The sequence below is a fragment of the Nylanderia fulva genome, unplaced genomic scaffold (assembly GCF_048542155.1).
Source record: "Nylanderia fulva isolate GAGA-0341 unplaced genomic scaffold, ASM4854215v1 Scaffold28, whole genome shotgun sequence".
Taxonomy (NCBI): domain Eukaryota; kingdom Metazoa; phylum Arthropoda; class Insecta; order Hymenoptera; family Formicidae; genus Nylanderia; species Nylanderia fulva.
Genome location: NW_028190347.1, coordinates 72,446 through 95,177, shown reverse-complemented (window position 1 = coordinate 95,177; position 22,732 = coordinate 72,446). Strand labels below are relative to the sequence as shown.

The 22,732-nt window shown below is 28.2% G+C and overlaps 3 protein-coding genes across 14 annotated transcripts; 1 reads left to right on the top strand and 2 right to left on the bottom strand.

Annotated features, from left to right (window-relative positions):
- Positions 1-582: 582 nt before the first annotated feature.
- Positions 583-5,218, bottom strand: LOC114939192 (uncharacterized). 3 transcript variants are annotated; one of them, XM_029313430.2, is made up of 7 exons: positions 5,055-5,218; positions 2,927-3,424; positions 2,437-2,578; positions 2,233-2,369; positions 1,928-2,131; positions 1,503-1,791; positions 583-1,055 (listed from the first exon to the last, which is right to left on the bottom strand). In XM_029313430.2, exons 2-7 carry the CDS (start codon positions 3,133-3,135, stop codon positions 756-758), a joined length of 1,281 nt encoding a protein of 426 aa, XP_029169263.2. In that variant the 5' UTR covers positions 3,136-3,424; positions 5,055-5,218; the 3' UTR covers positions 583-755. The 3 variants fall into 3 exon arrangements, with proteins under 3 accessions (XP_029169263.2, XP_029169261.2, XP_029169262.2); XM_029313428.2 differs by lacking the exon at positions 5,055-5,218 and adding an exon at positions 3,511-3,727; XM_029313429.2 differs by lacking the exon at positions 5,055-5,218 and adding an exon at positions 3,624-3,727.
- A 376-nt stretch (positions 5,219-5,594) lies between these two features.
- Positions 5,595-15,783, top strand: dsh (Segment polarity protein dishevelled). Of its 4 annotated transcripts, XM_029313423.2 has the most exons (11): positions 5,595-6,111; positions 6,764-6,833; positions 7,109-7,361; positions 7,557-7,739; positions 7,885-8,095; positions 8,426-8,554; positions 8,633-8,847; positions 9,186-9,683; positions 9,783-10,031; positions 13,330-13,398; positions 13,807-15,783. In XM_029313423.2, exons 1-11 carry the CDS (start codon positions 5,951-5,953, stop codon positions 13,845-13,847), a joined length of 2,079 nt encoding a protein of 692 aa, XP_029169256.1. In that variant the 5' UTR covers positions 5,595-5,950; the 3' UTR covers positions 13,848-15,783. The 4 variants fall into 4 exon arrangements, with proteins under 4 accessions (XP_029169256.1, XP_029169259.1, XP_029169258.1 ...); XM_029313426.2 differs by lacking the exons at positions 13,330-13,398; positions 13,807-15,783 and adding an exon at positions 11,565-12,068; XM_029313425.2 differs by lacking the exons at positions 13,330-13,398; positions 13,807-15,783 and adding an exon at positions 11,386-12,068.
- On the bottom strand, positions 14,864-22,578 carry LOC114939213 (neprilysin-4). Of its 7 annotated transcripts, none has more exons than XM_085483965.1 (17): positions 22,405-22,578; positions 20,305-20,416; positions 20,005-20,207; positions 19,283-19,431; positions 18,895-19,071; positions 18,419-18,567; positions 18,100-18,317; positions 17,750-18,010; positions 17,480-17,682; positions 17,240-17,419; positions 16,897-17,108; positions 16,566-16,788; positions 16,274-16,450; positions 15,966-16,128; positions 15,629-15,838; positions 15,418-15,524; positions 14,864-15,331 (listed from the first exon to the last, which is right to left on the bottom strand). In XM_085483965.1, the coding sequence occupies exons 1-17, from the start codon at positions 22,514-22,516 to the stop codon at positions 15,056-15,058; spliced, it is 3,132 nt and encodes a 1,043-aa protein (XP_085340091.1). In that variant the 5' UTR covers positions 22,517-22,578; the 3' UTR covers positions 14,864-15,055. The 7 variants fall into 7 exon arrangements, with proteins under 7 accessions (XP_085340091.1, XP_029169292.1, XP_085340092.1 ...); XM_029313459.2 differs by having other exon boundaries at positions 18,100-18,320; positions 22,405-22,577; XM_085483966.1 differs by having other exon boundaries at positions 17,480-17,526; positions 18,100-18,320; positions 22,405-22,577.
- Positions 22,579-22,732: the final 154 nt, after the last annotated feature.

Genomic DNA, 22,732 nt, shown 5'->3' with positions numbered 1-22,732 from the left:
ATATGAATGACTAGCAATAATTGCTGGAACAAATATAGAATTTTGTGTGTATAAATTGAATGGAAGTTTTCATTATATTAATATGAGATACTGTAAATTTTCTATTTGCTTGTGAGATTTATGTACATAAAGATTTGAACGATTGTATATTCAAATCAAAGGTGTACTGTATTTCTCAATTTAATTAAGTTTAATATGCATTCTAAATAATGAATACTACAACTCAGCCAGAGAAATGATTGATCACATTGATTCGACGATGAATTGACGTTGATTTGACATTATTTCTGGCTGGGAAATAATACAATATTTTATGTTACAATTAGGTAATTTGTTTAGATTATTAGATAATAGTAATTCTATTATTTTATATAATATAACAAAAGGAGTGCACTGTCAATATCGCTATAAAATACTGCTATATCTTCTTTTAATTTCTTTGAATTTATAGTTTATTAGATATCCAATTATATCGATAATGATAACGTTTTTTTTTCTTTTTAATATCAAAGTGATAAAATTACTTTTATCTAAACAAATAAAATATACTTTTCAATATTGGATTAAAAATAAAAACTGGAATAGTGCTTGAGAAATTTATTAATATAAATGTATATGTCTTAAGACGTATCATAAAGTATAATTATATCAACCTTTTGTTTAATTTACGCAATTAAAAATATCATTATTAAAAAATTTGATATAATTATCAACTTGATATAAAAAATAATTACGTAGCGTAATTTTATAAGACTTTATTCCGGTATAGTTATTTCGACGCTTTGTCCATCTTTAGAAAAAACAAATCTAGAATCCTTATAACGCAAAAGATTTGCAGATTTTTTAACTGTCCACTCTCTATAACCGATTTTATAAAATAATGGTAACCGATTGAATCCACCATCGATAGCCAATGAATCGTTATAATCCCATTGGTTATCCATCAGTTTGTGCGCGTGTCTCTTTTTCGGCGTTTTTAAAATCGAATCTTCCAGCATCACAGATTTTGCAGGTAAAGTTGTTCGGCCCTCTAGTAAAGCCAAGAAATATTGCACCTAAAAAAATAAAAATTTGTAAAATATTTATACAAACGTACAAGTCTATATAATTTAATAAAATGTTTATAATTAAATATAACAACACAATAAAATAAATTTTTGCAAATATTCTTACTTTTACAATCTTTGTATATTAATATAGTCAGAGCTAAAATTAAATAATATTAAACTTTTAGAACAATTGTGTGTAAGAACAATTAAAAGAGATAAAGAAAGAAGATTGTTAAAATAATATATTCATATAAATAAATATGCAAAATATCAGAAATTTATTAAAACAAATATTATATTATTTTTTTCTGTATAGCTCATGTATTATAATAATACAAAACTTACGAACTAAATTATGCGTGTTATTATATAATGATAGTTACAAATTATGTCTAAAGTTAATTTTATTGTGTTGTATTAGATAGAGTTATGATAGATAAATTGTTATAATACCTGCATATGAAACATAGGGAAAGGCACAACGATCATAGGTACACCGACAATACACATCGAAGGATGCTCAATATTTATGAGATGTTTGTAAAGCGGTGTTACATAATTATTGTCGATCCGTATACCGCAATTTTCATTCAAGAAGGGAAAGTTGTATTTGTATCCAGTACAAAAAATTAAAACGTTAATGTCATCGACAGTGGTTCCGTCTCTGAGACGAAATGTAGTTTTATGTATACTTTCGATACCAGCTACTTGTATCATATTTGATGGTAGAGGACTTGTTAATCTGCAAGAAAAGAATCAAATAATTAAAATTAATAAAATCAAATAAATCTTAAATTATCTCTTTCTAATTCTGTATCTAAAGATTACAAAAGTATCTTGGCTATTTATAAATAATGTTTTTACAATTAATCGCTCACCTATGATGATTGTGACTTAAATATACACAAACAGCATATTCGGATAACTCGATCCCTATATCAATACCAGATGAAGATGCACCTAATATTATCACTTTTTTTCCGGCAAAACCATCCGGCTTTCTATACGAATGACTATGCATTATTAAACCCGAAAAACTATTAATACCAGGTATAATCGGTACATAAGGATCGAAATAGTGTCTGAAAAAGATTTATAAAATATTTGTCTAATGCCACAAACTCTCAAAATATTCAGTAGTATTTTAATTATAAAACATGCAATAATATTTGACTTGATTTACCCGTTACAAACCATAATTGCATCAAAATATCGAAGTTCCGTTTCATTTGTATTTAATTTTCTCACTTGTACAGACCATTTTTCTTTATTATTATATTCAGATGATTCAAGTCGAACATGTTCAACTTTTGTATTGAACTAAAGAAAATTAATTAATTATTAGATGACAATCAATTTTTCATCTTCAATATTGGAATATAATTACATGAATATGTCGACATATGTCAAAGTGCTGGGCGTAATTTCTCAAATAATTTAAAATTTCCCGATGATTCACGCAGCTGGGTTCTTGTGCTTCCATTGTGATATAATCCGGAAAGTTCATAATCTTTGCAGGTAAATTGGTTCTAAAAAGACAGCAAAGAAGCACTGTACTAATTTTATATTTATCAGCAAAAAAGCATTTCTTGTACTATAAGTCATTTCTTAAAATATAGAAAAATATAGAATAATATTTAATTTTAATTATATTATACTTTAAGTAAAATATATTTTTTATTTCTATTTTGTATACTATTTGTGCATAGTTATTTAGAAGTAAAATATTTTAGTTTATATTTATTGAAATATTTAGCGATAATAATTAGATAAATATTTTATCAAATCATTGACAAAAATAAATTTCTAGTTTAAAAATTATACAATGTTATAAAAGAATCATTCTTTTTGTAGAGTAAAAGCAAACATTATCAAACCTTAAATTTTGATACATGCTGGAATGAATCGGTAAGCCATTCTCAAGACCAATTTGCTCCTTATAAACCCATGTACCTCCTATTTCATTCGTTTGCTCATAAACTATTGCTTCGAACTTCACATTTGCTGCTAAATGTCTCACTGCACACAAACCAGCTGCACCAGCACCGATCACACATACTTTAATTTTTTCTTCTTGATTCGCCATTTGTACACAATTTACGTATTTCTTATTCTTCTAAAGATATTGACTATTAAGAGATGTTACTCTTTATTTTTTTTACGTTCCGGACGATAAATTCAACAGATATTTATATTGTATTATTTTTTAAATGTTTCAAAACACATTGGTTAATATATTAAAAAATATAAAGATAATTTTAATTTGACACACCCGACAATTTGTAGATCGAGTAGCGCACGTTACTAAACAATATTAAAAATCTATATGTATGATGATGTGTATTATATATTGGAAGCATTAATCATTCACACACCTAAAACAGAGAAAGTAAAAAAATTAAAATATTTTTGTTTTGAAATCATGTACTTCAAAATTAATATTTAAAATTGTGAATCATACAAATAATGAATTATTTTGAAAGTAGCAAAGATTTATAATAGACTACGACTTTTTATAATATGTCTGTCCTTTTATATTTTAGAGGAATTTACACAAAACGGAAAGTAAAATACCACAAAAGATAGAGAAAATATCATTGCGATTGCTTCAGATTTCTAACTTCTACTTGCTTACTATCGCGGTTCGATAACACGGTAGATAGGCAAGTGTTTAAATACTATGTGATTATTATGCTCCGATTTTCTTACGATAAGAATTTATCATCGCAGCCACATACTTGCAAGGTCAAATAAAATTAAACACAGTAAACAATGTTATCTAATAATTTGTTAAAATTAATATTAAATTTATAATATTTGTTAAAATAAAGTAAAAGTATCATAGTTTCCATGACAGATAGATATATATTGACCAAAAAATAGATATATTATAATATTCCTCGAAAATTCTTAAAAAGCTTAATAAAGCTTTGCCTTTACTTTAAAAACTATACAGCCTTCTTAATTTTAGTTTGATATTTGCTATAAATTTTCACTTAATATATTTTATTAAAGAAGAATCACGAGCGAAAAAAATCAATTAAACTTATTTGTATCAACTTTTTTTCAGAAACAGTCATTACTGCTTCACATAATGATGATTGACTATATCATTATCTATGTATATTTTTACAAAAAAAATATATTATATCGTTTGAAAAATTATAGAATATATAGAATTATACAATAATATTACATACATTTGTAATACAGTCTGATTTCAAAAATTCTTCAAATTTTTTCATATATAATTTAAAAAAATGTTGAAAAAAATGGAAAGCTTTTGATAACTTAAAAAAAAGATCAGAAGAGATAAACTAAAACAGATGGACGACTTTATGTTACATTTTCTACATTATACATTGCCCTATTTTGCACTTTTATGCATGCAAAGTATATATAATTAAAAGAGCGTTTTTTCACATTCTACTAAAGAGTTTCCAGAATAAAAAAAAATCAAAACGTCAAAGCGATAAAAAGTGTAAACAATATTTTATAACAATTTAAGGGTTTTTGTTGTGTTTATACTTGTACGTGGACTATATGCATTTGAATAAGAGACTTAAATATTTTGTGATTAAAAAAACACAAGTCTAATAATTAAACGTCCCACTAAAGTTATTTATTATTTATTATTTAAAGATATATATATATACTTATAATATGATAATAATCTATATCTTTTATTTCATTAACTATTTAATGCTTGTATTAGTCCACTTTATTTTTTATTTATTCAAAAATACAACGAATATCTCCATCAAAATGTATTTATTATATTTTATATTAAAAATAGAGATGCGCGCTGAAATTTGATTTGTACGGAAGAATTATTACCGACATCTCAAAGTAAATTTCTGCTTTATCCATTATCGATATTATCAATTTTTATATTATCAAATGGACAAAGATAATATAAAAAAGAGTTTCGATATTATCGATCGCTTTCGATTATTATTCGATAGATTCAATATAAAAATTTGTTTCGTTATAATCGTGATTTACCTCTTTTGCATCACAAACGTCATCGAACGAACACTCGGGGATCAGGAAATCAATTGCAAGTTGTATTTTCAACGGGAATTGGTGACAGACGTCAACGATGACAGCAGCATCAGCGCGGCAGCTCCGTGAACTCGGTCATTTTTCGTGACCAACAAACGATTCCGCGTCGATTGACTCTCTGCAAGACTAAAATAATTGAAATTATAAACGGGGAGCTAAGTCCACGGTCATTTCCCTAGAAAATCACTAAATGTGATTTTTAGCATTTATTAAAGAAACGACGATCTAATAAATGTTCTAATTAGCATATTCGTGGCCAACAAACAATTTCGCATCGAATAAACCCTTAATAAAGTAAATTCAACAAAAATTAATTTTGCAGGGGCAAACTTTTTTTATTTTTTATTTTTTGAAAGACGGATCTAACAAACGTTTTGATTAATCTAATAATGACCTACGAACGATTAAAAAGAAAATATACATAAGTTCAAAAATAAATTGAAAATGAAGTTTACGGAAATGTTGGCGACACTGATCGCCAGTAGTAAGTATGCGCTAACGCTAGTATGAATGTGTAAGTCTATGCAACGCTGACGATGTTGACATTTAATTTCTCATCGGAATCGCTACGAATATTATGTGAATTAAACGGATTATGTGATTAATATCTTCCTTGTAAGCGGTGGCATTCCGCGCAGTTGCGTTCGATGAGATTCGCGAGTCGCAAGAATTCCAGGAACATGAGATCTTTGTACACATCAGGGCTTTGGCTCGCACGACACGCCATATTGGTTTGAAAGAATATCATCCCGAGTCGATAGAATCTCTGTGGCGAGCGTATCGTTTCTGTATATCGCGAATCGCGAATGAACCCAGTGTGATACGCGCTCCAGACGATGGAAGAGACAAAAATTATCTACCACATGGACGATGAGGAGACACCGTATCTAGTAAAGCTCAATATATCGCCGGAGAGGGTAACCCTGGCCGATTTCAAGAACGTTCTAAATCGGCCAAATTACAAGTATTTTTTCAAGTCAATGGACGATGACTTCGGGTAAGCGGCAATACGAGATGTTTCATTCTCATATTTCTTATATTGCTGATTTGTTGCTTTGTATATAGCGTCTATCAATAGAACACAATATGTTTCATTATGTTAAATTCTACATCTGTTATACATGTAACAAATTGTGATTTTAATACGAATCTTTGCCCCTATATCGATATTCGTGTGTATACACTATATATCGATCTACTTTTCTACTTACTCTTTTAACTTACGATTTATTAGCAATATTAGGAATACATATTGCGAATAATTCAACTTTCTTATTATGACGTTACGTAGACAATTGAATAATCTCTTTAATCAAACACTATTATTATTTGTACTATTTTGCAATCTATAATATAATTCTTATGCTATTTGAAACCATTTGACAGAACTTTATCCCATGATATGTTGATATAACATGACAGCGATATAACATTTTTAAAATAATAAAAACTATAATTATGATACATATTTAAGAGTTGACTTTGTTGAATATATATTGGGAAAATTATGCACAAAAGAAATAAGGATTATTAACAACTTTGTTATATATTTGTTAGTCTAATAGCAAATGTGTAATTGAAAATTATTAGATTTGATATTGATAATACAAGCTTCTGTATCAAGTTAATTTGTTTTCTTGTTTTATCAGTGTGGTAAAAGAGGAAATCATAGATGATGATGCTCATCTGCCATGTTTCAATGGTCGAGTTGTCTCTTGGGTAAGATTTATAGTGATATATATTTTTTAATATGTATTAAAATTCAAATTTCTAAACAAAAAATAAAATCCAACAAAGTAGCAAGTATTACCATTCAATATTTAGCCATACTTAGCCTTCCTTTTTATGAATTAGATATAAAATATAACAATATGAGATATATATGTATATGTATGTTCTCAGGTTTTCATAATGATTCTTCTCTCTATTTAAAATTCAATTTGATAGATATGCTATATAATATATGCTTTAATGAAATGATACTGATTTAATAGCTGGTATCCGCTGAAGGTAGCAATGTTTCGGATGGTGCATCTCAATGTACAGATTCTATGGCACACAGCGAAGCAAAACATGATCGTGTAGATCATATGACTTCTGGACATGCTACCAGAGGAACAGCTCCACTTTCACACGACGACACATTGACAGAGACAGAAAGTATTATAAGTAGTCGACAAGGACATCATTTGCATAAAAGTTCTAGACATCATTCAGAAAAATATGAAAAGTACAACAAATATAATGGTACGCTACTATTACAGAGATGTGACATTTTTATTAAATATATAGTTTATTGCTTTATAAAATATAATCCAATTATTTTATATATTTATAAAAATTTATATACAAACATTCTTACAAGACATTAAGAAATATAACAAAAGATATTTAACATGAAATATTTTTTTATATTATTTTAAATCGCGAAAAATTTTACAGGACTACGCATAAATGGTCATTCGAAACATCGCTCTGGTCATGGATATGAAACTGCTTCCATCTTGAGTTCAGATTTAGAAACGACAACATTTTTGGAATCTGACGACGATGCGACTAGTCGTATCACGTCGACGACGGGTCGGCACACCAATATGAGTAGCACAGTTGATAGAGGCACTCTGGGTATGAATAAATTGAAATACTCATTGCGGAAAGTGTTATGAAAACTTTTCATGAAATCTTATACAATGAAACCATGTGGCTAATAAATTTTTTTTATTTTGACATGTGCGAAACGCGACTTCATACTTTTTTTTCTCTCTTACAGATCGACGTCGACCACAAAGAAGACGGCGGCATAGATTACCACCCATGTCACGAACATCATCGTTTAGTAGTATTACTGACAGTACAATGTCTTTAAATATTATAACTGTTTCACTGAACATGGATACTGTTAATTTTCTTGGTATTAGTATTGTCGGGCAAAGTAACAAAGGGGGAGATGGAGGAATATATGTTGGTTCAATAATGAAAGGGTTAGTATGAATATTCTTTTCAAAATTTATTTATATTAGCAGAATAAAATAAAATTCAAGTTTTTGTCTCAATAATAATTTAGAGTACATAGAATAAAATGTCTTTGTTACTATTATATGCAACATGAAATCTCTAAGCGAGTAATTCAAGTATCTATTAATAATCTCTGTATTAAATTATGTGAGTACAGAGTAGATTTTGTATTATTTTCACTTTGTATTATAGTTAATATTTGTTTATAATAAGGCTAATTGTCACCCATAAATTTGATATTTATAATGTATTATAAATAATTTTCTATCATTTGCTGTACAATTTGTATGAAATAGAGGAGCAGTTGCGTTAGATGGTCGAATAGAACCTGGTGATATGATTCTTCAAGTCAATGATATTAATTTCGAAAATATGTCTAATGATGAAGCGGTGAGAGTATTACGCGAAGTAGTGCAAAAACCAGGGTAAGTATCAATTATGATATCTTTAATATATAATTGTTTATAGCATGTAAAGTTATATTCTTGTATTTTTCTTTCTAGACCAATAAAACTTGTAGTTGCAAAATGTTGGGACCCAAATCCTAAAGGTTACTTTACGATACCTCGTACAGAACCGGTACGTCCCATAGATCCTGGTGCATGGGTAGCGCATACGGCTGCTATACGAGGTGAAGGTTTTCCGCCTCGTCCACCAAGTGCCACAACATTAACTTCAACATCGAGCAGTCTTGCGAGCACACTACCGGATACCGAACGTAAGTTATGAGAAATAGTGTTTAACACTAAATTTTTTTATATTAAATTAATTAAATGTTACTTTAATTAGTTAAATTTTTAATATTAAACGTTCTTACAATAAATTACTAATTTTTAAGTAATTAAAAGCTTCACAACTTTTAAATAAAAATTTATTTTAAATTAAATGAAAGAGGAAAAAGATTTTTATTTTTAATTGTTTTAAACTTTGGATACATTAGTATTTCAATGTTTTTCCAAAAAAAAATTTAAATTCAAAGAATGGCATAGACAAAGGGATGGGGAAGGGGTTACTTTAGCTTGTGTATACTGAATAGGCTGATATATTTTGATTCAGGACCATTGGAAGAACTTCATTTAACAGTCAACACAGACATGCCGACAGTAGTGCGAGCAATGGCTCGATCTGATTCAGGTTTAGAGATACGTGATCGAATGTGGCTTAAAATTACCATTCCAAATGCATTTATTGGTGCGGATGTTGTGGATTGGCTGAATACACACGTGGAAGGATTTATTGATCGGCGTGATGCTAGGAAATATGCATCGCTCATGTTAAAAGCTGGTTTTATTCGGCATACAGTTAACAAAATTACATTTTCCGAACAATGTTATTACATTTTTGGTGATCTATGTTCAGCCATGAGTAGCATGAAATTAGATTGTGATACAGTTGGTCCCTTGCCACCGCCAAACGCTTGGGACATGCCTTATTCGGGAACATACGCACCACATTCAGCAACTGGTTACAGTCCCATGCCGTTTAATTTCACAAGTGAACCTACTGTCTATGGTTACCATGGGCATCGTGAAGAGAGCGTTCATAGTGGTTCGGGTAAAATTAAACATTTCTTATTTGTTTTATATTTAAAAAAATTGATTTTTTTTCCTCAAAACATATTTATATTTCACGTGCGTATATTGATATAAATAGGTGGTAGCAGTGCAGGCAGTGAACGCATATGCAAAGAACCGATTCACGATTTAAAATCATGCTCTTCAGCATCAGAATCAGAATTACATAATCCGTCGATGCCGCCAATGCCAAGTAAAAATTCTGGCAATGGTAATGGATCGAATGGAAAGAGATCTAATGGAAGTCGCAGTCGTTCTAGTGGGTCTGAGCAATCTATTCAAACAGGAACAGGATCAGGGAATCAGCAGAATCAGCAAGACTTATCTGGTAGTAGACAATCATTTCGCATTGCGATGGGGAATCCTTGTGAATTCTTTGTCGATGTTATGTAGATGTTGTAAATAGACGAATTAAGTAGTATAGGATATAGCTAACTATCGTGGACAAATACTTTGAATTATTTTATTTGCAAACATGCATTAAATTATTATTTTACAAAATATAAGCAAATCTATACAAATACTAGAATCTGCATTATATTTTTTTTTTCAGATTTGTTTATACTTTTATTGACATTTTGCCATCTTAAGACTCCTGGTTCCTTGTTACAGCCATGTTAGATTGTGACGTCAGAGGCGAGAAAGCACACATTGAAAATTCTTAGATGCCATTTTAAAATAAAAAAAAATATTTTCATGAAAAACTACATCAGATATTTTAAGAGTGTGCTAAAGTCAAATCTGAAGTGCTGTTTCATTGTAATGTCTTCTTATTTCGAAATGACATTAAGAATTTTTTACGTGTGTTTTCTTACCTTTGAGATTACAATTTCAAAATGGTCAGTGAGGAGTCAGGAATAAATTAAGTTAAAGTTATTATGAATCTATCATAAACTCAAAATTTATGCATGATTGCTATCGCTTTTTTTCATGTTCAAAGTATTTATTCACTAATTTAATTTAGCACATTTGAGGATAGGAAAGTCTAAACAATTTTTAATTCATTTTACATATATCTTTATATTATCGTTTGTATTTCATTCCGATTGTGCATCTTGCATAACAGTATTTTAAAAAATTGCGTTTGTTAAGACTGTTTTGAGACATATTTTGCATGTAATAGGAAAATATAATTTGAAAGTATTATATTTACAATTTAAATATGGAAAAAAGATAATGTTTTGGGTTCTGTACAGTAAATTATAGAACTTACAAGTAATTGTTTATTCTATCATATAAAATTTGTATGTAAAATTGACATCTTTTTCATTTTTGTTTATTATTATATATCACTCATTTTATATATATATATATATATATACACAAGCAGTTTTATGTTAGTATACTATGTCATTAAAAAAAATTGTGGATACACATAATACTGTAATGCTAATAATTATTTAAATAAGAATGTAAAATTTGTATGTAAGAGAATCTACAATGAACATTAAATTTTGTTCTGACGATTAGTTAATGACAAAATGTTATCTTTTTTGCATGATGCATTTACTATTCTAAAATGTTAATGATTCATTTTCTGCGTCTCATAGTACTATAAAAACATAATTAGAAGTATCTCTATACCATAACAATTTATTATATATTTACACATAATTGTGCACGCTTTATTGCAAATGTAATGTTATGTAATTATGATGTGGTAATCGTTACTTTTTTAGCAGCACAATCGCACAAGACAAAGCACATAAATAATCATGTAAATAACATGGTTTACCTCAATGAATGGTTCAAATATTAAGATTTGCAACAATCTTTCTGCACATGCATGTAATTTATGTTATATGTATGAAGAGGTATGTGCATATATCTATTAATATTTTTTTAATTAATTGCGTTTTAGGATTATCTACGACAATGGGACAGCTATTTCTTTAAAATCGAGAGGATATTGTTTCTAACTATCCTCCCTTCCCTCTCCATCAATAATTCATTTATTTTTATTATTTCGAAAATGTTTTATACGTTTGAAAAAAATGTACCTATAGAAATTGTTTGTCTTCGTTAAATTGTTAACTGGTCAGAAACTTATGATGTCCACATATACGGACTTTTATTTAGTGCATGTAACCATTGATTATATACAATTGTTATCCATTAAATCGTAAAACTATAAATTGTACTCTTTATATTATATGACGTTGTATCAAATTCAATGAAATGTACATATATATATGCAAATGCTCATACTAAATGTGCCATTTTATCAATGTTAAAAGTATAAAAAGCTGCGAGATTTAATTTATATAGATGCTTGTAAGTGTGCATCCTTAGATTATTTTACTGTCATTGTCACATGCATATTTTACATATTAGTAAAATAATACAACTTTCATTTATATTTTAAGTTTTTAAACGTTATTTTACTTTAATATCGTTGAAATGCAAATCTCTTCTATTTACGCCTTATATATATACACAATCGAGCAAAAAAAATTTGTATATATTAAAGTTGCTCTTTTTTTTCTTTTTTTATAGACATAAATAGATACAATATAATAATGGCAAGAAATATTTTAATTTTTGTTGCACATTATTCACATATAAGAAAGCAAACATTAGTTGATGTGTACAACGCTTCATTTGATAATTTTGGTATAGTAATAATCAAATATAGCTTCTCCACATGCATGTATAATGCGCGCATGCATTTATTCAAAAAGATTAATTTTAAACTATTTATATGAAAGATATTTTTTTATCAACTAGAAATAAATTTAAAAAATTGAATATTTTATCAAGAAAGTTAAATGTTTTGACAAAAAGATTGTTTTGTTATTAATTTTTTAATTTTCTGATATTTTATCATTATGAAGCTATATTTGTGCAACATAATTGTTATGCAATTTTCCTAATTAAATATATTTTTTATTTATATATAACTGTTAATTTTTTTTCTTATACAACCAGACGTAATAAAATTAACGTTTAATAAATTGATAAATTTCGCTATTTTTAAATATCACAATTTTTATTTAAAAAAGAACATTTATATGTGCTATTTATTTCTCATTATATCAATATTTTGTGGAAAATTGCATATATGATACTTTAATTATGAATTACACACTTAATAACTAATACAATATAATACATTTGAATATTTATAAGTAGATATATCAAATTTGTGTATTTTGCTGTGTCATAATATCAATATAATTTTATTATATAATGTAAATCACACATTTATATTACAAACAGGTTGTGCAATACATTTGATAAATTTTAAGTTTCTAATATTTTTGCTTTTTTTGCGCATTAATTTAACGTTATTATATAATGTAAATCACACACACATTTATATTACAGACAGGTTGTGCAATACATTTGATAAATTTTAAGTTTCTAATATTTTTGCTTTTTTTGCGCATTAATTTAACGTTGCAAATAGATGAAATGTTAATATAGATTTTTCTGAAATCTTATTCATTAAATAAAAGATTGCCTTTTATTCTTTGTATCGCCTCCCTGTTCTGAAGAAATTCTATTATAAATTATTTTCATGTTTTTGAATATATATTGATAGTATATATATTACACCATCTCACAATCAAATATGTAACCGAGACCTTTTTGTGCCTTGTGCTGCGCGCTGATGGTTGATGCAGGACGGCGTATGCATGAGGAAACTCATACACAAACTAGTGATTTGGACAACAATAGCAGAGACGATATTTGTGAGTGCAAATTTATTTTCTTAAGATATATAATTAAAGTTTGCTAAGCTTTTTACGCTCTGTTTTTCGCTCGATTATTTATATCATTAAGTATGATCATTGTACATGCAAACACAATTAAATAATTTAATGACGCATTTTTTATATGTGTATCTTATTAGTATTATTATTAGCAGTGTTTTGTTAAACTTGCTAAATTAATTAAAGATAGAAAATAGTTTTTTTAATATATATATATATATATGTTATATAGTTTTAATATATAACAGTTTTAATTTTTTAAATGCATCTTTTATATCTATTGCATATAAATTAACTATGTAATTTTTACTAAAGTTTGCTTGATCATACTTTATGTTCGTTAAAATACTTTAGAATATGAAGTGTTCTTTTTTTCATTCTTTACAGATGAAGAAGACATTTTGGAATACCAGTTTTTACATAAGTGAAAAGATCTTTGTTAATGTATACGTGTAATAACATAATTCGAACAAATGATCAAGGTATATTTCCATTGACTTTTTATTAGTTGGATGGAAATAGCACACACGCGAAACATATATATTTATATATTTAATAGGCCAATTTTGATATCATAGAAAGTAAAAAATTAAAAATTCATAATTATGATTTATATATACGTATATAAAAAAAAATATATATATATATAACGGCTATACATAATAAATTAAGACTATAAAATTTATCATTGTAATTAAAATTTGTTTAAGAATGTGTTAGTATAACCCACACTTCATTTTTTTCTAACATTTACATTAAAAAAAAACAGAAAAGAATAATAGAATATAATATAAATTAGTTTTCGTATATACTTAATAAAAAGAAGTACATTTATATACATATTGAATAGTATTGAGAACAGGGATATAAGCAAATAATTGAAATGCAAATTATAAAAGTTATTCGCGTATTATTTTGTCATCAATTTTGTAATTTTTTTTCATTTTTTAATTCTTACATTATTAATATATTATGGATGATACGTAAACAAAATTGTAAAAATAGAATTGTGTGATTGATAAAAGCGTTTCCTATTTATGTAAATTGACGTTCGCACGTCGCACACACAATATATGTATAATATGAGCTGAGATTAAAAATTTCAAATATTTGTCAAACACAATTTTTATCACCATATCTAATCAAATTTATATATAGCAAGTACGCAGTTTCAAGATTCGATAGATTAGTAAAATTAAATATCAGAGTTTAAAGGATATATGTATATAACGAAATCTCCGAAAAATAATCTGTAAATGATTCCTATATATATAATTGAGGCTGTTTCTCATATTCATTGTAATTTACTTTATTCAATATTTGTACAAAAATGATACATTTTTATTCTCTTTCATATAAACTTATTTTAATAAAGTTTATGTGTATATAGTCTTCTCAGCTACATATATATTTTAGAATATATGTATAAGATACATTAAACGCATTAAATCAATATTCTTTTTCTATTTTATTTATTTTATCTATTTTATTTATTACATTTTGAAAATTACTAGAAATTTTTTTAGGTGAACTAAAATTCTGTTTATATGAACTGCATTTTATTACGTATATGAACTGTGTAGTGCGAATTATGTCATCGGTGTAAATCAACACGCAAATTGTATCTCATTACGTTTTACCATACCGAGCATTTGCTGACAGGATTCATTGGAGAACCAAGAGGACAGTTAAAGACTTGAGCAAAGTCCTTGGAATTGCAGAGCGTGCCGATTACTCGAAATTTACCAGGTGAATGTACAGCTGTTTTTAGTTTATTTCTAGTTGCCTCAGGACGCATTGAACCGCACCAAACTTGAGCAAAATTCAAAAAGAATAATTGTTTACCTGTCGCACTCATTCCGGGTAATGTCTCGTCCGCCTCATTATTTAAACGTAACCATCTCTCATATGCCTGTAGAGATATAAACTTTTTAGTTTAAAAAATTTGAGCTTTAATTGTTAAAGATATTCATAATAAGCGAAAAGTTATAAAATTACTCGAAACGCTTGCTTAATACCGCCATTATCGGCAATATTTTCTCCTTGCGTATTAATGCCGTCTATTTGCATTTCAACTTCTGTTACGGTATAATGTGCATATTGATCTGCAAGAAAGAAAATTAAAATAAAATCAAATCAAAAATATAATTACCATATTTTATCTGTATATTTATTGTTATTAAGTCAAAGAAAATTTTGTTTTATTTACCGATAAGACATTGTGCTCTTCGATGAAAACCATCGATTGCTTCATCTTTCCACCATCTATGAAGATTCCCATCTTTATCGAACAATCTACCTTTATCATCAAATCCATGAGTAATCTCATGTCCAATTACGACGCCAATTCCGCCATAATTTAAACTTCGTGGGAAAAATCTATGATAAAAAGGAGGCTGCAGAATGCCGGCCGGAAACACTAAGAAAAAAAGGGTAGACAATATAGAAGTTTAAATAATTTAAGAAAATTAATTTTTTTTTTAATACATGTGAACCTGTGCGAGAAGAATATATAAAGCACATGCAAGTACTTTTTCTTAACTGACTTATCTGATTCTTGTTGCGACTATAATAAGCGTTCACGATCGCTGGAGCAGTATTCCACAAAGTTTTATTGACAGTGTTACCAAGACGATCTTGTTCAACTCGAGTTAGGTGTCGCAAGATATGTAGAGTGTTTTCAAAATATTTATCTGGTTGTATTGCAACCTGCGTCAAATATATTAATATAATATTTCTATTTTTTCATAATTATATATCCTCTGCGCTCCCTCTCTCTCTCTCTCTCTCTCTCTCTTAGAAAGAAAGAGCACAGATTATTATAAAGCACATATAATATATAAAAGTATATTACATCCTTGTAACGCTCATTCAATAGATGTGGCTGTAGGATAAAATCCGGATAACCGATTTTTAGTGACATAGCGTTTACTTTTTCAGTCGCCAAACGCTTCGTATCATCATCGATCCAATTAATCTTATTAAGTAGTTCTCTAAATGATCGCTGTATTTCTCGAGTCATCGACAATGTCTATTGATGAAAACGTGTTCTCGTATATTTAACTCGTATTTAATAGTAATGATATACAAATATATATTTTTTTATTTCTTTAATTTTATTTTATATTCTCTCAGAAGATACTCACATCGTTTTTACTGTTTTCGTCAAAATATTTTTTTACGAACATTGAACCAACCGCCATACCCATGTTGGAATTAACTTGGGTTATACAGTTTTTCCATCTTAATGGTGCTTGTTCTCTACCGAACAAAATGTAGTAAAATTTTTGTTTAACCTCCTGGAAACGATCGTCCAGATTATTCACTCTGTGCCGTACAAACCTCCATAAAAGATAATTCGCCACTGTTCTGTACAAAAGTAATAAATTGTTTGTAATGTTTTATATGTTAAAAATATTACACAAAATATATATGTATATAGAAAAATACGAAAGTTATAAAGCATTATGATATTACCTAGGTTGTGTTTTTGAAAGTAACGTAACTAAATTTTGAATGTATTGCAATGCAAAGACGACGACTGGCTCAGTAAAATTTACTGGTCGAGTTAAGACAATCGATAAATAACGACGCCAATCAATTTGCGGCACGAGTGTCCTCAATTCGCCTACACTCATTCGTTGATAAAGTTCCGAAAAATTTCGTCTTTCGTCAGGTGACGATGTAATCTACAAAATCCAAGATCAACATATATAATTATAGCGTCAAAAATTGAAGCAAAACTATCGTTATAACTAACACACATCGCTCAAAATACAATATAGTATATACAAATATAATGTAAACGAATGATATGTACTGCTGCAAGCTGCGTTTCAAATTCAATTAATTCTTCAGCATGTATAGTCGCATTATCTAAAGAAGCACCGAGCAAATTGGCAATCTTTATTAAATAATCTTTATAAGCTTCTAGATAAACCGCATTGGACGGTTGAAGGAAATAGTCCCTCGTAGGAAGACCAAGTGACGTTTGATCAAACTATAAAAGAAATCTTTTAATATTTTGTAGCAAGACACAATAAGATCAGTTGTCTGTTACCTGTATCACATATTTATCGCTGTTTTTAATATCTGGACCGACCCATTCTGAAATTAATACGTCATTATTGTACAATCGAAGTTGCGCGGTCAAGAGAAGCCAGTCAAATTTGTCGGAGTCCCAGTCTGGTCTTAGAATCGGCCAACCGCCGAGTTCGTCCAGAAATTGGATAAGAGGTCTTTCCATACGTTGCTCCAAAATCTCTAGCCACATTCTTGTCATATTAAGTAATTCGCGCAAATTCGGCGCAATATTTTTGTGCCTACCTACCGTAGTTCATGCAGCTTTGAAACAAATATTTCGCCTTTACCGTTGCATCATCGACATCTAATTCATCAGCATTATGCAATATCGGATCCTCTAACAATTCTTTGAGTACAAAATCTAAAGATTCTCTCAACATCTCGAAGGTATCATAACCAGCTTTGTCCTTCGGAATAGGATTGCGTTTCGCCCAATTACCACAAGCATATTGATAGAAATCTTCACATGGGTCTACACTCTTATCCATATATTTCAGCATTGTTTGTGCTACATTTAATAAACTCTTGATAGTTCCGAAACAAATATTATATATATAATAGTGTGGAATTATAAAAGAGATACTTTCAATATAATACCTCGAGCTTCTCTAATACTTTTAGCAGTTTCTTCGCTTTTCCAGAATGTATGAAAATCAAGCATTTTATCATCCTCGATAGCATCAATCAACGATAGCAATGTTTCGGTGTCATTGGTAAAAATTGAATATCCATCTTCCTTTCTCAAAACCGACTCCTCTTTCAATTGTTGTTCAATATTATCATATTTATTATAATATGGTATTGCCTCATCATTCCTTCTGGAATATTCAAAAATTTATCATGATTAAAAAATTGATTAGAATAAAAAAAGAGAAATCAGAATAACAAATCAGTATGATTAAAGTATTATATTGACTCGGAATAGTGATGGTGATTTGTTCCACTACTTTCATACGTATCATCAATTTCTACTTCTGGATAATAATCGCTTATTAAGAAATTATCTAGCTCTCCATCAACATTCTGTGTGTTATTTGTTCCGATCGTGTCTTCATTCCTTCTCACCTATATATATCATTGATAACAATATAGAATAAATTTTTCAATCAAACTATAATCACAAGCAAATTATTTTTTCACGCACAAAATGCATAGAAAGAAAGAGTTATTGCAAAAAATATGACCGACTATCTTGGATAATTCTTTTAATATAATTTAAAAAATATTGAAAATATAAATTTATAGCTATACATAGAAAAGAAATATATTAAAGATTTTTCTAAATTTTATTTTAAGTAAATATATATTTCTGGTAATTATTTAAAGAATTACTAATAATTGTGAGAATATTATCAAATTTTAAACATAAAAATAATATTTATACATATATACCTTTCTTTCTTCGATATAATTCATATTGCCTGAAAGAGATTGTTCCGCCGTATCATTGTTCCTATCTAATTTTCCCCTCAAAAAGGAATCTGTCAATTTGCCATTAAATAAATGTGCACGTAACGAAGACATCACTTGAACGTCCGATTCGATGCCATCTGCTCTCGTATGATTCTCCTAAAAAGGATCGTCTTCGGGATACTTTCTTGCTCGTGTGCCGTGTATATAAGTGCAGACTCAAGGATATGGAAACAGAACAGGAAGAAAAGAAAGAACAAATGTGATGAACAGACGATATAAGAGGAAAGAAAAAGGATAAAAGAAGGTTTAAAATTGTTTAATTAACCCAAGTTTGGGATTGCTTTGAATTGGCTTGGAAATAAAGTACCCCATCGATGTCTCTCTTGCGTCGCTGGGAGGATCGAAGCGGAGGATGCATATCTATAGGCACGTAACTCGTTTTCATATCAGGAAGTAGAATCCGATCCTCGTCTTCGGTTTCTTCGGTCCCGTGCTCTATGTCATTGCGACTAGTAGCTGACAATGTAAAATTAATCATTTCACAGACGTTTTTCACAAGAACATGTTTAAGAACTTTTATCCCTATAATCCATTATAGAATAATTAAATATGGAGATTAAAATCTCCTTTTTTAATAATGCAATTTTTTTATACTACAGTTTGCGATATAATATTGAGATTTATATTTTTATATATACTATTATTTTACATATGTCTTTTATTTTTATAATTATAACAAACGGACTAAATAATTTTTCAGGATTAATAAAACTTTGTTTTAAAGCGTTATGCTGCGCGCGCGCATATGTGTGTGCTATATAATCTTTTATTATCTTTTATTATATATTATCGATTATTAATTTCTACTATTTATCTATTATTAATCTATTATTTATTATATTATCTATTATTAATATAGAACAAAAAACCATTTAATTATCGGAATTTTTATGTTATTATCATAGTAATTGTTAAAAATCGCAAATTTTTGCATGTACCTATATCATATAGGTAATAATGGAAATTATTCTCTTAACTTTGTTTCGGCGTTTATATATACAACTGTTATTATATATATATAAAACTTACACCAAGAAATGTCATCTTCGATTTTTTGTTTGTCCTGTTCCTGCATTCGATAGATGGGAAATGTTTGCGGCTTGGAGACTTTAGCTGTACCTTGAAAACGCGACAGAGCGATGCACACTATAGTAATCGGCAACAATACAGCGGGTATCAGGAGCATTAGTTTAATACGAAAGCGCCATGCTTCACTTCTGCCAGTACACCATCTGTATATTTCGTAAAGAATTCACACACTTGTCAAAAATACAGAAAATTTAAGTTTGAAATTTGAAAAAAGCAAACAATGCAGAACTTGACACACACTTGAGTCTCCCAGTTTCCTTGTTGATGGCCAATCTACATGATGGACACGGTCCATCACTAAAAGAATCATCGTCGTTGAACTGATTCAAATTACTACCATTTCGCATTTTTTCTGAAAATAATCATATACATATATTATGATCATAAAGATAAAAATTTATATATATATAAAGAGCGAGCAAAATGAACTAATATCATTCAAGTATCGGATGATCGCAGATAATCATAAACGTAATGTGTATATCTCGAGATTCGCTCATTTACTCGTTCGCTCAATAAAAATTAAGAGTTCGATAATATTTAATAAAAAGACGGAACAAATAAGCAGAATTTATCATAGTACATATATAATTTATATATTACATATGTACATACACTGGAAATAAAATTTGCATGATTACCTAAATAACTTGACTAAACCGTTCAACTATATACATATATAAATTACTATTTTATTAATGGTACATATATTAATATTTAAGTCAAATACACGTTTTGTTAGATTAATGTTATATTTAATTTATAAATATTTCTATATACAAAATTCTAATATTAACAAAATAATATTTAGTTGGACAATTTAGTTACAATTTTTTTCACTGTACTGTTTGCTGATATATTTTATTGGTATTCTTATCTCGTACAAAATAATAAGAGATTTATTAAAAGGAGTATAAGATACATATATACATATATATTCTTTTAATATAAGTATAGTGATCTTTAAAACTGTAATTATTATTATATTATAGTCTTTTATAATAATATCTCGTCTACAATTCTACTCAATGTAATGTAGCATAACACAATTATTTTTTTCCTATAAGAAAGAATAAAAAACATACTAACAATTAAAAAAATATTAGATTGTTTCGTGAATTAAAAAATTAAGGAAATTAACTGTGCTAAAATAATAAAATATATATACTCAATATTATTACCTTAAGGCACAAGAAATTAAAGATTGACTAAAAAAATTTAATTAAAGTAATAAAAAATTTCGATGAAAGTAAAATGTATATGCAAATATGCAAGAAAATTCAAAATATGTATATATCTCAAAGCAAATCTTAAATTTGAAAAAAATTACTTTATATGCATGAATTTTCAAATTGAATTTTCTTAATAATTAAAATAATTTTTTAAAAATAAATTTAAATTTTGATCATTCAGGTACTGTGCAAAAAATAACTGTGATCTATATATATCTATAAAAAATAAACTTACCAAATCCTTACAGACGAATTATTCAATTATATTTACTCTTGCGAACAGTATGTATACATATACAATTGTTTATCCACACTTCAAATTAATGAATCTCGATATATGCACCGTATTTTTAAAGATATCACACAAAATTAATATTTCGGAAACGAACGAAAAATATGCGTATAAACGTGCGTCAAAGTCGAAGAAATTGATTATTACGCACTCGATCCAAGCAGGAGTATTAATGGAACGTCGAGTATTATGAGTGCTCGTATGAGACTGAATCTGTCAAGCGAACATTTGTAGAGAGTAATTTACATACATAAGGTCATCCGTGCGACACCAATAGCGAGAGTACAATAATTAAGCTGGAGACACGGCTTTATATATACGTGCACGCGCATACAGGCGAGAAACGTTTTACGCGCTCCTTAGAACGAGTTACTCGTCAATCGACCTTAATAACTAGCGATTATCGTTCAATAACACACGCGTATTTCGCATTCTATGCACGATCTCATCATTATATTGAGTCTTTCCCGTCATTCACGATTATTCTCCGTTTCAATTTCTATACATTTTTATCGCGTAACATTTTGTAAATATAAATAATTAAACACAATTATATATATATATATTATAAATATATAATTAATATATAAAAATTGTATTTTTATATATTAATTATAAATAATTAATATATAAAAATTGCGTGTGTGTAATAAAACATAAATTAATATATATGCAATGCTAATAATATTTAACATATGCGCAAAATTAATTTTTTAAAATTTTATTTTATTGGAATTTTTTATTAAAAATTATTTTTCTTGGAATTTAAATATTTTAGATTTTAGATATACTGTTTTGCCTGTCATCTTCACTTACTTTCATTGTCGATGAGACAATCTTCGATGAGATAATCGTCATAGTTGGGTAAAATATTCCAACGAAATCTATTGTAACTATTTATGCTAATCTTTCGTGAGATGACCTTCATATTTATATTAAAAAATCATCCGACAGAACTTACTAACGATGAAAGAATTTTTCGCGCATGTTATTTAACCTCTCCACTTTACAAAGAGCCCAATACTCGATGTCTCGATTGAGATTAATCGATTTCCTTACGCTACGTCATGAAGCTCAAAAACCAATCAGATTATTGCTTTAAGCCGGATCCACAATAGATGATTTAAGCCCTAATTATTTATTG

Coding starts and splice junctions, on each gene's coding strand:
- LOC114939192 (XM_029313430.2), bottom strand. CDS start 3,135: ATGGCGAATCAAGAAGAAAAAATTAAAGTATGTGTGATCGGTGCTGGT. Junction 2,370..2,436: donor ACATATGTCGACATATTCAT/GTAATTATATTC, acceptor AATTTTCTTTAG/TTCAATACAAAAGTTGAACA. Junction 1,792..1,927: donor TTAAGTCACAATCATCATAG/GTGAGCGATTAA, acceptor CTTTTCTTGCAG/ATTAACAAGTCCTCTACCAT.
- dsh (XM_029313423.2), top strand. CDS start 5,951: ATGGAAGAGACAAAAATTATCTACCACATGGACGATGAGGAGACACCG. Junction 6,834..7,108: donor ATGGTCGAGTTGTCTCTTGG/GTAAGATTTATA, acceptor CTGATTTAATAG/CTGGTATCCGCTGAAGGTAG. Junction 9,684..9,782: donor GAGCGTTCATAGTGGTTCGG/GTAAAATTAAAC, acceptor TGATATAAATAG/GTGGTAGCAGTGCAGGCAGT.
- LOC114939213 (XM_029313459.2), bottom strand. CDS start 22,516: ATGAAGGTCATCTCACGAAAGATTAGCATAAATAGTTACAATAGATTT. Junction 20,417..22,404: donor TTGTCTCATCGACAATGAAA/GTAAGTGAAGAT, acceptor GATTATTTTCAG/AAAAAATGCGAAATGGTAGT. Junction 16,129..16,273: donor TGAATGAGCGTTACAAGGAT/GTAATATACTTT, acceptor TATTTGACGCAG/GTTGCAATACAACCAGATAA.